Here is an 11,852-nt window from a genome sequence, read left to right as displayed (position 1 = left end):
AATCATTATATTTTAGCCTCAGAACGCTATCGGAAGCTTGTGCCTAATAGTTAACTAATTTATTAGTTAAGATTTACTTGATAATAACACGTCGTTAAATATTGCAAATATGTACGAGTAAACATTGTTTAAAATATGTTTGTACAAAATTATCAAATAAATAAAACAAAATCTGGTCTTGGGTACATAGCTGTGCGTCATGTGAAAGTTAAAGGTATATCACATAATATGTAGTGTTTAATTTAGGTAATATATGGATCAAATAAATAAAACAAAGACTGGGCTTAGATACATGATTGTGCGTCATGTGGAAGTTAAAGGCATAGGTATTCCATAATATGTGGTGTTTAATTTAGGTAATATATTATGGTATTGTTTTATATTACATCATCATATATTTATTTGCATCGAGTCATAGGCGTAAAATATATGTATAACACATCTCCCGCAGTGGTTTAACGATATTCATTATTATTCATCAGAAGTTTACTAAATACAAAAAATACAAAATATAGGGTTCAAACCAATATGATCGTGACTAGGTACCACAGCACTGCGACTTCTGACTAGGAATTAATAATATTCAAAAAAAAAAAGGCTTGGGAAAAAAGAAAAAAATATATCTCATTTTAACAAACAATGGGGTGCTTAAAAAAAAAAATTGTATACATTTTTTTCTTCATAACTGAATCTTATTAGTATGCAAAAAATGTCTCCATTTGAGACTCGGCTAAATCCGAAGAATTAAACCAAACTCAAGTATTGCTTATTAATAATTTTAACGTATATTATAATAGTAGACAGTGACGTATCTAAAATGTATTTTATAAAGGTAAAAATTAATTGTACCCTGAACATTATACCCGACAAGTACAGTAATTATTGTACGATATGTTTTGTTTGTCATTAATCATTCGTGTAGATGCACTTCATAATACATAAATAGATGCAAGTGTTCTTGTAGAATTTCTTTGTAAATCATTCAGAAATCGCCATGTGATTATGTGATCGTTTAATATTGAACACTGTCGCCATTATTAGTTTTGTTTGTGTTCCGAAAGACAATCTGTGATACATCCGTGCCCTAATTAGGTCGCAGCGGTCCTCAAAGGCTTCTCTGGTCATTTTCAAACGCTAAAGGCGCACACAATAATGTCATTGTTCAAGTTTAAACCAACGAGTTCGTTAACCGGGTTGGTTAGGTTTAATTGTACCCGATTTCGGTTTTATTTTAATACAAGAACGTATCTTATGTAACACAATAGTTTTTCAAAAGGCAAATTAACATCTAAATCTGCGCTAAGAAACCGCAAACATATCGTTTTTTGTAATAAACACACGTCAACAAAGTTGAAGCCGATCCCTGGAACGCTGTGTGTTTATCACTATTGATAGTAACAATCAATGTAATTACTATACAGTATACACTTTGGTGTAAGTAAATGCATTGATAGATTTATAATAAATGTATCAATATTAAATCATTAATTACCATTTATCGTCATGACGTTGGAATTATTTTAGTTCATGAGATCAAAAATTACCCAAAATATTAACTTTGTGCAATTTAGTGCAAACATTTTCGCAGGTGTATTGACACAAATCGTGTTCAGCGTGAACATTTTAAAGTGAGAGAACAGTTTAACACGCTTAACCCATCATATTTGTATTTTTAATTTATGGTATTTGCGTTGACTTTAATATTGTATAAAAATAAATTGTTGTGTGTAATACACCATCGTGTACATAAGATAGCAACGATTTTAAATTGTATGTTTAAATACAATTATGTTATGGTATTTCGATGTGCACAATTAAAAATTAAGAAAACCAATCCACATTGGTCTTTGAGTATAACCTGTCGTTCGGCTAGTATACTAATTGCGCTTTACAAAACTCAAATACAATTTTAAACACGTAAAGTTTTTAAGACGCTATATGTACTGGTATTATTTTAATTGAAAACACATGTTCTTAAAAGGTTAACTAAACTTAATTGCTCATGTTTTTATTTAAAAAAATATGTTCACTATATTCATATTATTTTTCTTATTCGTTGCCAAGCTTACTTTCGTATTGCATCATTCTTAGCCTAGTTTTATATTAGTATTTATAAATGGAGTTCTCAACATATTTTTGTTTTAGCTATAAACTTTGAACATGTTACAAATGTATTAAAAAAAACCTATTTTCGTAATGTTCAGTTGTCAATTGTTTCATTAATCATCTATTGACTTATACGTGATCTTCATCAGTGCGCGTGCAATCGACAAGCGGTAAGCGGTAAAATGCCCTGACGATCAATAATTGTTCACGATCAATAAACCGACTTACCATATTAAGACATGTTTATTTCAAAACTTTTACACACAACAACTATTTAGGTAAAGACCTGAGTAAGGTACTATTGGAAAACTTGCTATTATTGTGCTAGGCATTTGAAAACAAAAATGTAATATTTAAATTATCAATATTTATGTAATATAAATTAAAATTTACATTATTAATTATTTTCATAAATTTTCAAACTTGTTTCTAAATGTTTTCGTTTTCGGACGAATGGCTACCTTTCTTTAGCGGTTTCAACTCTTGGGTTGCTATGATGAACGAACCGATTACTCCGAAGTCGACATCGCGCAACATCCATAATATGCTCTTCACGAATAGCTTTACTCTTTTGCTGCTGACGATCATCCAGTAGGATAAATCATCGATCGGTTGACTCGTGTCGACGTTATTGTTTGTGTTGTACATTTGGACAATGGGATCGTTCAGTTGTTGTTTATCGAACTCCACCGGAACCGTAACGTCGCAATAGCCGAACTCGGCCGATATGGCTTTTAACGTTTTTTGGATTTCTTCGACGACCAACGTTGAGTTGTACGTCGGGGAAACATTTTTGAGTATGCTGCCGAGTAAGTAGTTGATCTTTTTGAAACCATCGTCCTCCGTCAAGTAGAAATAGTTCATGAATTCGGTCAGGTATTTCGATACTTGTTTGTTGTACGTGCGCGCCACGTACAACTTTGTGATGAATCGAAAATAGTTCTTTAAAAAAGATTCTGGAGAATTGTGCGTATCGCTTATGTACAAAGCGTGTATCGATAGAATTCGCAACATGAACACTTTGAGCACAGACACCAAGTCTTTCTGAAACTTAACGAGGTGATAGATCCGCTGGTCGGGCCACCGCTCCGTCCAGGCCTTGTTGAAATGGACGGTTATATCGGCAAAAGCGTTCTGCCAGTCTAGCCCTACTACGATCTTATCCCGTAGGGTTTTCAAATAACCGTGTTTGACAGACGTGATGCCGTTCAAAGACAATCGCTTGTATGAAAAGTGCTTCGTGCCCATAGTAAGTATTTCGAACTTTTGATTGAAGTGTATTTGATCTTCGATCATATCTTTGTTCAGACTTACCCAGTTGTCGATTAAACGAAATTCCTTTTTGTTATCTTCAATATTATCTCGCCTATGGAACAACGAACCCTTAAACTTATAGTTAAACGCGTTTTCGAGTGTACAATGGTCCGCCACATACTCGGTGAGACGTCCCATTATCGCGTCGTGTATCCTTGCCATGTCCTCGCCGATGGAATCATCTGCATCTCGTTTGTAACGAACAGATTGCACGTATTCCTCCAACTCTTGCATGTAAACAAAAACCAACCACAGCTCTTGCATTCCCTGATCTATGTTCATGTTGTACATGGTGGTCAACATCAACTTGGCTTGTTTCCTGAACGACAATTCCTCGAGAAACTCCATAGGATAATCCTTGAGCTGTTGGGTTTTCTCTATCTCCGTTCTGGTCAAATGCAAATGCAAATGGGCGCTAAATACGTAACCGCATGTCAGGTTGTTGAGCTGAAAATACACACCTCTGGTCATTATGTCCCCGGAAGCGGGCGTCGTCAGCTCACCGGCCGGGTTAGACTTTTCATAACCCGTCTTGATGTGTAGCGCATGCCAGTACATATCGTTCAACGTGAATCGTTTTATGCCGAACCTGTCGCCGCCGGACACCCTCTTAGATAAGAAGACCCATAAGCCCAAAACCGAAAATAATAATTTACACATTAACATATTCACAGCAGCAAGACCCTACTCGAAATAATATCTCTTAAGACGGCGTACATTTTCGAAGGAAAAAATGTGTTCTTTAAGTAGGATCATAACAGATTCCCAAAGCTTAAACAGGTGTACACTTATGCGGCTCTTGCGTCAGAGGACTCATACTTTGAATGTAAATAAAACATGCGAAATGTACGCGTTTGTTTGTGTGCTTTTTTTTTTATAAAACCATCGAATTGCTAGCAATATGTTTGTGTTCAAATTAAAAATCATTTTCAATAATAATGTATTCCTAAAATTATCATAACTATATTTTCAGAATAAACTCTTTAGTTGGGTTGAAATATACTACATTTTAAATCTACTTGATTCATCATAATTTAATATTAGCCATTAGGCGTTTTGAATATTTTCAAATATGTTTACTACATATTTTAGATTATTCAAAAATCGTATAAACTTAATACATTAATTGGTAATCATTTTTAAAATAGAAAAACACGCATATCACTCATAAGTTATTTAAATGTAAAATATTTGTATAATGTATTAGTGCTGTTATCTTAAAAGTTACTATGACAAGAAGTTTTATTAAAAAATTGCAAGTTAAAATGTATTATATTTTGTTGTCTTTATACTAGAATAATATCACAAAGGTGAAGTAAAAAATAATAGATAAAAACTAACTTTGATTGTTATTTTTAAATAATGCATCACACTACTAAATAATTCTCAAGCTTTTTCAAAGCCATAAGGTTTCTGAATATCGGGTACAGGAATATCAGCTGATCTACTAACTCCTTCGTTAACTGGTAGACGACCTTCAAATGTTTCATGTTTCATTCACATGTCCTGGCGTTCTTGATCGATTTTTAAGTAATCGGCGTTTTTCTCTTGAGCTTAAATTAAAAATACATAAACACATAGTGTAACAAATTTTTATTTCATATTTTGAGTAACACATTAGTAAAGAATTCTTTTTTACATACAGTGATGTGTACTTATATTAATTTATTATCATATTTATGACACAGCATACTGTGTTTGCTTTACCTAACAAAAAAAAAAACATTTTTTTTCTATTGCCGCTTTGAATACGAATTATTCGATGAATTAGTGATGATGTATAGATTATATAGCAAACCTCTGCTGTGGATCTAGATCAGGTAATTAAGGGGATTGCATGTGGTCTGTTTTTGACGTTTCAGACCAAAAAGCCAGACAAAATGTCGACTACAAAATTTTGACTACATAGGATACCTTTTTTAATTTTTTTTTTTAGAAAAAAATACTACAGCACGACAATTATTATGATTAGTTATATAAACACAATAGGAGAAATTAAAAATAAAACGAAGCTTGAAGTATAACTATTACATGTAAAAAATGAGAAAACCAGTTGTAATAAAGAAGGATATTGAGAGGATGATAACGGAAGGACAACTTTACAACGGAATTTAAAAGAAGAGAGGGTTCAAGGGAGGAATAGCTGAGAGCACTTTGATGGGAAAGTAAACTTTTTCTATTAGAATAGAACGATCTAAAAGAATGTGATTGAAATTAAAAAAAGGTTTCATTAAGGTGAATGCATGAGCGAGAAGGAGGTTATGACTGGAAAAGGAGATAATATGGAGACCTGGGTAAAGAAAGACATTTAAAAAAGTTTTTACAAACGATTTTGGATCACATACAAACATTCCGGTTTACTTAATTTTTTTGCTCAGAAGACTTCGGTAAATCGTTGTCGGCGTTGTTAGGCATAAGCTGTAATTCGTTGGACACCGAAATAAAATAATTAATTATTTTAAAGTCGATACCGCGCAAAATCCAGATAACATATTCTACAAAATATTCTACTCTCGTGACGCTAACGTTAAACCAATAGCTCAGGTCGTTCTTGGCCGGAGTCACTTGGATGGCGTTAGTCTCGTTATAGTACTGGATGACAATATCTTTAGACGGGTCGTCGTCGAAACTCACAGGCTCGGCGATGTCGACACCGGGTTTGTATTTTTCAGACATTTTCTCCAACAGTCTTTTGATCTCGTCCGCAATCAGGGTGGCGTTGTTCTTCATGAACACGTTTCTAACCGGACTACCGAGCAGGTCGACGATCTCATCAAAGCTCTGGTCGTCGGCTATGTCGAAGAATCGCAGAAACTCGACCAGCTGCTTGGAGATGTTAATGTTGTGAAACGGCAACACCAACAACGTCGTGCACAGGGACAAGCTGACGCACTGGAAATCGATCAGTCGGCTTATGTAGGCCACGTGTTTCCATACTATTCTGAGCACGACCACGGTGAGCGAGTCGACGAAATCGGCGTGCACCCGTCCCAGCAGTTTGATCTGGACGTCCGGCCACCGACTGGACCTGGCCCGTTCGTAGTCGGACCTGAGCCGGTCGAAAATCCTGGTCTCGTCTGAGCCGAAACCGACGCCGACCGCCATCCGTTTCAGCTTGCCCATCCGGTAGTCGTTCACCATAACGCCGTTCAGGCACAGTGTGCGGATTGTGATGCGCTCGCTGCCGTCCGTGCGGACACCGTGCTTGTGATGGTTGAAGGCGATTTGCCTTTCGATCATGTCCTTGTTCATGTCGATGAAATGTTCGCCGGTGTAGAACTGTTTTTGGAAACGGTCGCCCTCGGCAATGTCGAACCGCTTGTGAAACCTCGACCCTCTGTGCCGGTGATTGAACTTGTTGTCCGGCTTGCAATGCCGTTTGGTTAGCGTTCTCAAGTGGCCGGCCAGTGCGGAGTGCACCTTCGTCACGGCCGGTCCGGCCTCGTTTCGACGGTGGTCGTCCGAACGGAAATGCTCTCGGAGTTGCTCCATGTACACGAACAGCAACCACAACTCTGCCGCGCTTTTGCGGATTTGCGAATTGTACAACGTGGCCAACATGAGGGCCACCTGTTTTTCGAAAAACAACGCGAAAACCACATCCTTGTGTATGCCGTGTTTCAGAATAAAAGCTCTGACCATTTTCATGTGCAAAAGACAGCTGTAGATGTAACCGCACTTGAGGTCTGTGTACTGTTGTTCGATGGCCGTCAGTAATCGACCGTCTTCGGTGCCCACATCAGCGTCGTTTGTCGTGGTCGAGTCGTCGCCGCCATCCGAATCATATGTTTTTTCGTATCCCGTTTCAGCGCACTTTAAATTGTTGTACAACGCTTGCAATTTAACGCGCATTTCGCCATTCAACACGTCGGCCGACCAAATGTCGTCCCGAACCGAACTTAACAACACAATAAAAAACGCGACCCGCCGCTCCATCGTTATTATTGATCCGTTTCCAGCTATTATATCCACCTCAATGTAGCATCGATGTTAATTTGGGTTTATACCGGAACCTAAAATCAAAATCATTCGTTGTGCACCCAAATGTGTCGAGGGATAATGTCGTATATTATTAGGTCACGCGAGGGGGAACACATGCGCAAGTTTGACTGGTTTATTCTTATTTAAAAAATAAGAAGTTTAAAAAAAAAAATTTTTGTTTTTTTTTATGTTGCGCCATGCGCGACTCGTCGTTAGTTGAAACAATTATTTATGTAGACGTCTGACATCGAAGGTCAAAGCCTACGTTTGCGGTTTGGCCAAACATTTGGTAAAACATCGAGCTTAGGAACATACTACAACACAAATGGGAAAGTGTCAACTCGCTAACGTACTAGTATTATGATTAAAATTATAATTACAAAAAATATACTCGCATAATGATTTAGTATAGAAAAAAATGTTCAAATTAGGATTATCATATTATAAAAATGTAGATAATAGTCAGTCGTGAATCGAGACAGGATTCAAAGGGTTATAACTCGATTAAATTAACAAATTACATTTAAAATAAACTAATAACTATTTAACTTTCTTTTTTTTTAGTAAAATATGTAATTCTGGATAAGCTATTGACTTTTATAATAAGATAAATGTTGTAATTCTAAGCAATTAAACGGCCATGGAGTTTTACGAGGTACAACTTGCGTTTTTATTCTCTAGGCCTCTCATATGTACATTGTACATGTGGTTTACAAATAATTAAAATTAATATAGACAAGTCTTGTTGTTATTAGATAAAAATTTAGTTAATACTATTCATGAAAAAATAAATAAATCAATACATTTTCAAATGTGATTATATTTATTACAATAATATGTGTACTATTTATAATTTGATTAACTCTTTGATCACAAACAATGTCGAACAAACATGACAATTTAAAATAACAAAATACATTTGTATAAAAAAGCTATAATATTTAAAATAAGAACTTATTTATTTTGACTTGTTTGTTTTTTATAATTTATGTAGTCGTTAGTTTTAAAGTTGACCAAACGTCCTCACTTTAATTAGAAGATAAACAATTAAGTTCTAAAATCAGTCCTGTAGATTACTTTACTGGTTATAATCATATTTATAATACCATATAATTGATTTGATATTTTATGTATAAATAACAAAAACAAAAAAAAAAAACAAAAAATACTCACAGCCAAAATACATTTAAAAAATACATAAAATTTATAATAATTCAACAAATACTATCTAAAAATATAATAACTTGTTTCATTATGTTATTTATTATCAATAAAATTTGATCTTTAAATTATTAATTTTGTTCTGCCATTCCTATACAGTACATAATATGACTGTTATGACTAGAACTCCTTTTTTTAGTTTGTTTGTTATACTAGAGAGTATCTTTGTTTTATAAAAAATACTTATATACATTTTGCAAAATGTTGTAATAACATTATGGCTATCCTTTTCTATTTCCAAAAGTAGTCTTGTTGGCTGCTCGTTCAGAAGAAACTTGTTTACGTAGATCTTCTATCAAAGACATGGGCAATGATCCTATACCGCTAAACATCTCCTAAAACCATTAAGAAAAAAAACGTTTAAGTTGATAATATTGATTTACAATTAACCAACTAACAGTTGACTGTTACCTTAATGAAAGTATGACAATTTAATGAAAATGGATTTTGGACAATCATTTTAAAGCACTCTACCAGTGACATTATATCGTCACAAGCTAAGAGTTCAGATCTATAATGTTTTATCAACGTCAAGCCAACTCTGAAAATGATTTTAGACCCTTCGTAGAATAAACAGTCCCATATTCTTAACACCGTCTACGAATCAAATGAATGCACAAAATTTAAATTATTTTCATTGATAACATGAATAGTTGCTTTTACCTCAATCGGTAAGACTTCGGCGAACAAACAAATAAACCACTTGGTAATAATTAATGCCCAAGGCATGTCCACCGTAGTCATGAGTTGTGATATTTCCGGGTATTTTTTCCTAAGAAAACATTAGCGTTTTAGGACGAATGATTTTTTATTTTAAATTCAAACTTACTTTACGAGACGAGAAAAAACTTCAATGTCGATAATAACACCGTCCATGGTTCTTGAGTAATAATCTGGTAATATTTTTTCCACCAATACTCTAAGCAGCCAAAAAGAAGCGTCTTCGTCTTTGGTGACCAACAACAATAGTCCGGCTATATAATTTAAACCCTTGAAACAAAAATAAAAATATGATACATTTTAGCTACAAATATTATATTCTGCTGTTATCAGCAAACCTACTCGTAAACGAGCAAGGCAAAAAATCACATCAACGCTATTATTTGTAGGTAAAACATATTTACAATATTTTTATTGTAATAAATATAAAAAAACCTCAGTTTTGCTATAATATTCAACTGGTTACAACCATTGGAATAAATTAAAACGATTTAAAATATGATTATAATCAGTTAAAGCTTCAAAACAGAAAATGAACATAGTAAGTAGTCACAGATTAATGTGTTACCTTCTTAAAAACAATAATTGTCTTCTCGATAACAAAAAAATATAATTTGAATGGAATAGGTAGTGTGTTTATTTATCGATTGAAAGAAACCGTAAATACATGATGATGAGTATAAACATGATCTTGTGTTACGTTGTTAGTACAGTAAACTTACATACCTGACAATAACCTATGTACGGATTATGTGCAGCAAAAGCATAGAGTATTCTGTACAAAGCTGCCTGATTTTCTGGTGTCTGATTGAAGTAAATGTTTTCAGGAAAAGTTCTTGGGATATCTACTGTTATGATTTCCTTGATATCGGCACTTACTGATTTCTTTAACATCTGCCTGTAAAGATCTTGCCCATATTCCTCTTTTAACTTTGACACGTTTCCGACAATCGACCATACCTAAAAGTAATTATATCCATAATAATAATTGACACTAGGTAAACCATGCAAGTGGTTCTATTTATTGTTACTAATATAAACATCATAATTTGTATTAATATTTCTATTGACTTTTGAACATAGAAATTTTACAATAAAAATTATAGTCTATCTACCTGAGATCTCATTGACAACGGTATTCCCTTTCGGACATACTGTTTTAATCGAGCGGTTTTCTTTATGGGTCGATTTGACATCATTAAACGTGACCACGTTTTGGCTTGTTTTGCTAGTATCGTCAGATACACAGACATAAATTTCTCATATTCATCGTAGTCAAAATCCTCAGCACGCTCAAAACCGAATTCATCGAACTTACTAAAAACAATCAAATTGTATATTTTTAATGTATACAATAAACAAACAACGACTTATCTATGTTATTTTTTCAGGTACCTACCTAAATTTTGATGTAGTCATTTTGAACACTATATTTTCAAAACACTCACTCTATGGCAATTATTTATTTTATATAGTAAAATGAATCTGTTCACAGATTGAAATTTACTTGATCGGCTTCGACAAGTTGAAAGCACGTTAAAACAATATTATGTTACACAAACGAAACACAAATAAAAAAAAATGGATACTGAATGAATATCGTTATTGACTAAAATTTTCAGTTTTCACTATCACAATAGTCTTATCTTTTAAACGGATTATCTTATCACAAAGTTTTATCACTTATCAGTAACAAGTACTTGTCGGTTTACAAATTACAATACTCGCAATTCGTAAAACGTATTTGTTTAGTCGAAAAACGTATTTTTTTTTACAGATTCAAGACTAAAATTTAAGGGGGAGGCTCCAGTTTTGATTTTTGGTTTTCTACTATTAATATAATATATTAGTATATATATATATGTGTATATAAATATACCGATAGTATGATGTAATAAAACCATTAATGGTTTTTATTACAAACTGTAAAAATATAAAATGCAGCCAAATGACAATTTATTAGGTTAAAATTCTTTAGGTTCAGGTTCAGTTAATTACTCAGAGTAAATGTATCTCAAGGCATAATATAGTATATCATATAGTAGAATACTACTACTACTATATTATTTATATAATATATACTATATTATATTATAATCGTAGTTATCAAACAAAAAAATATTAATATGATGTAGGTAATATTGGAATACCTATTTCTCTGTAAAATGGCCATAACGATTAATAAATACTAGACATAATATCTCAATATTATATAACCTTGTAAGCATACTCAAATACTTACAAGCCATAACTATAATACAAACGTTCAGTTCAGTAATTATTAGTTCATATTAGTTACCTATATTATTATCTATATTTTATTCAATTTTACAGCGACTTTAGTCTATAATGGCAAAAGTAATATAGTTTTACGATAATAGTATATTATTATATTGTAACAGTAACAATGTTATATTGCACACATTTTTCATTGAGTTTAGTACGATTAACATTTTTATATTTATTTTTTAATAACTAAAATGGATAATTATTAGTTGTTATTCTAACAG

The 11,852-nt window shown here is 33.3% G+C and overlaps 1 protein-coding gene across 1 annotated transcript; it reads right to left on the bottom strand.

The window, feature by feature from the left end:
- Nucleotides 1-8,282: 8,282 nt before the first annotated feature.
- Nucleotides 8,283-10,957, bottom strand: LOC126833540 (growth hormone-regulated TBC protein 1). Its single transcript, XM_050564948.1, has 7 exons — nt 10,742-10,957; nt 10,458-10,659; nt 10,069-10,302; nt 9,452-9,612; nt 9,286-9,394; nt 9,034-9,219; nt 8,283-8,957 (listed from the first exon to the last, which is right to left on the bottom strand). Exons 1-7 carry the CDS (start codon nt 10,759-10,761, stop codon nt 8,844-8,846), a joined length of 1,026 nt encoding a protein of 341 aa, XP_050420905.1. The 5' UTR covers nt 10,762-10,957; the 3' UTR covers nt 8,283-8,843.
- Between the last annotated feature and the right edge of the window lie 895 nt (nt 10,958-11,852).

Source organism: Adelges cooleyi, unplaced genomic scaffold (genome assembly GCF_023614345.1).
Source record: "Adelges cooleyi isolate 19-005CV unplaced genomic scaffold, UGA_ACOO_1.1 ACOO_flye_CR_arks_rails_tigmint_CR_PRNA_2, whole genome shotgun sequence".
Taxonomy (NCBI): Eukaryota; Metazoa; Arthropoda; class Insecta; order Hemiptera; family Adelgidae; genus Adelges; species Adelges cooleyi.
Note: the sequence above shows the minus strand (reverse complement) of the source record. Positions and strands in the feature narration are given on the sequence as shown.

Excerpts from the sequence above, each read along its gene's own strand:
- LOC126833540 (XM_050564948.1), bottom strand. The coding sequence starts at position 10,761 with ATGACTACATCAAAATTTAG. Across the intron at positions 10,660-10,741 it reads ATGACTACATCAAAATTTAG|TAAGTTCGATGAATTCGGTT; the intron begins GTAGGTACCTGA and ends GATTGTTTTTAG. Across the intron at positions 9,220-9,285 it reads CCGAAGTCTTACCGATTGAG|ACGGTGTTAAGAATATGGGA; the intron begins GTAAAAGCAACT and ends TTTGATTCGTAG.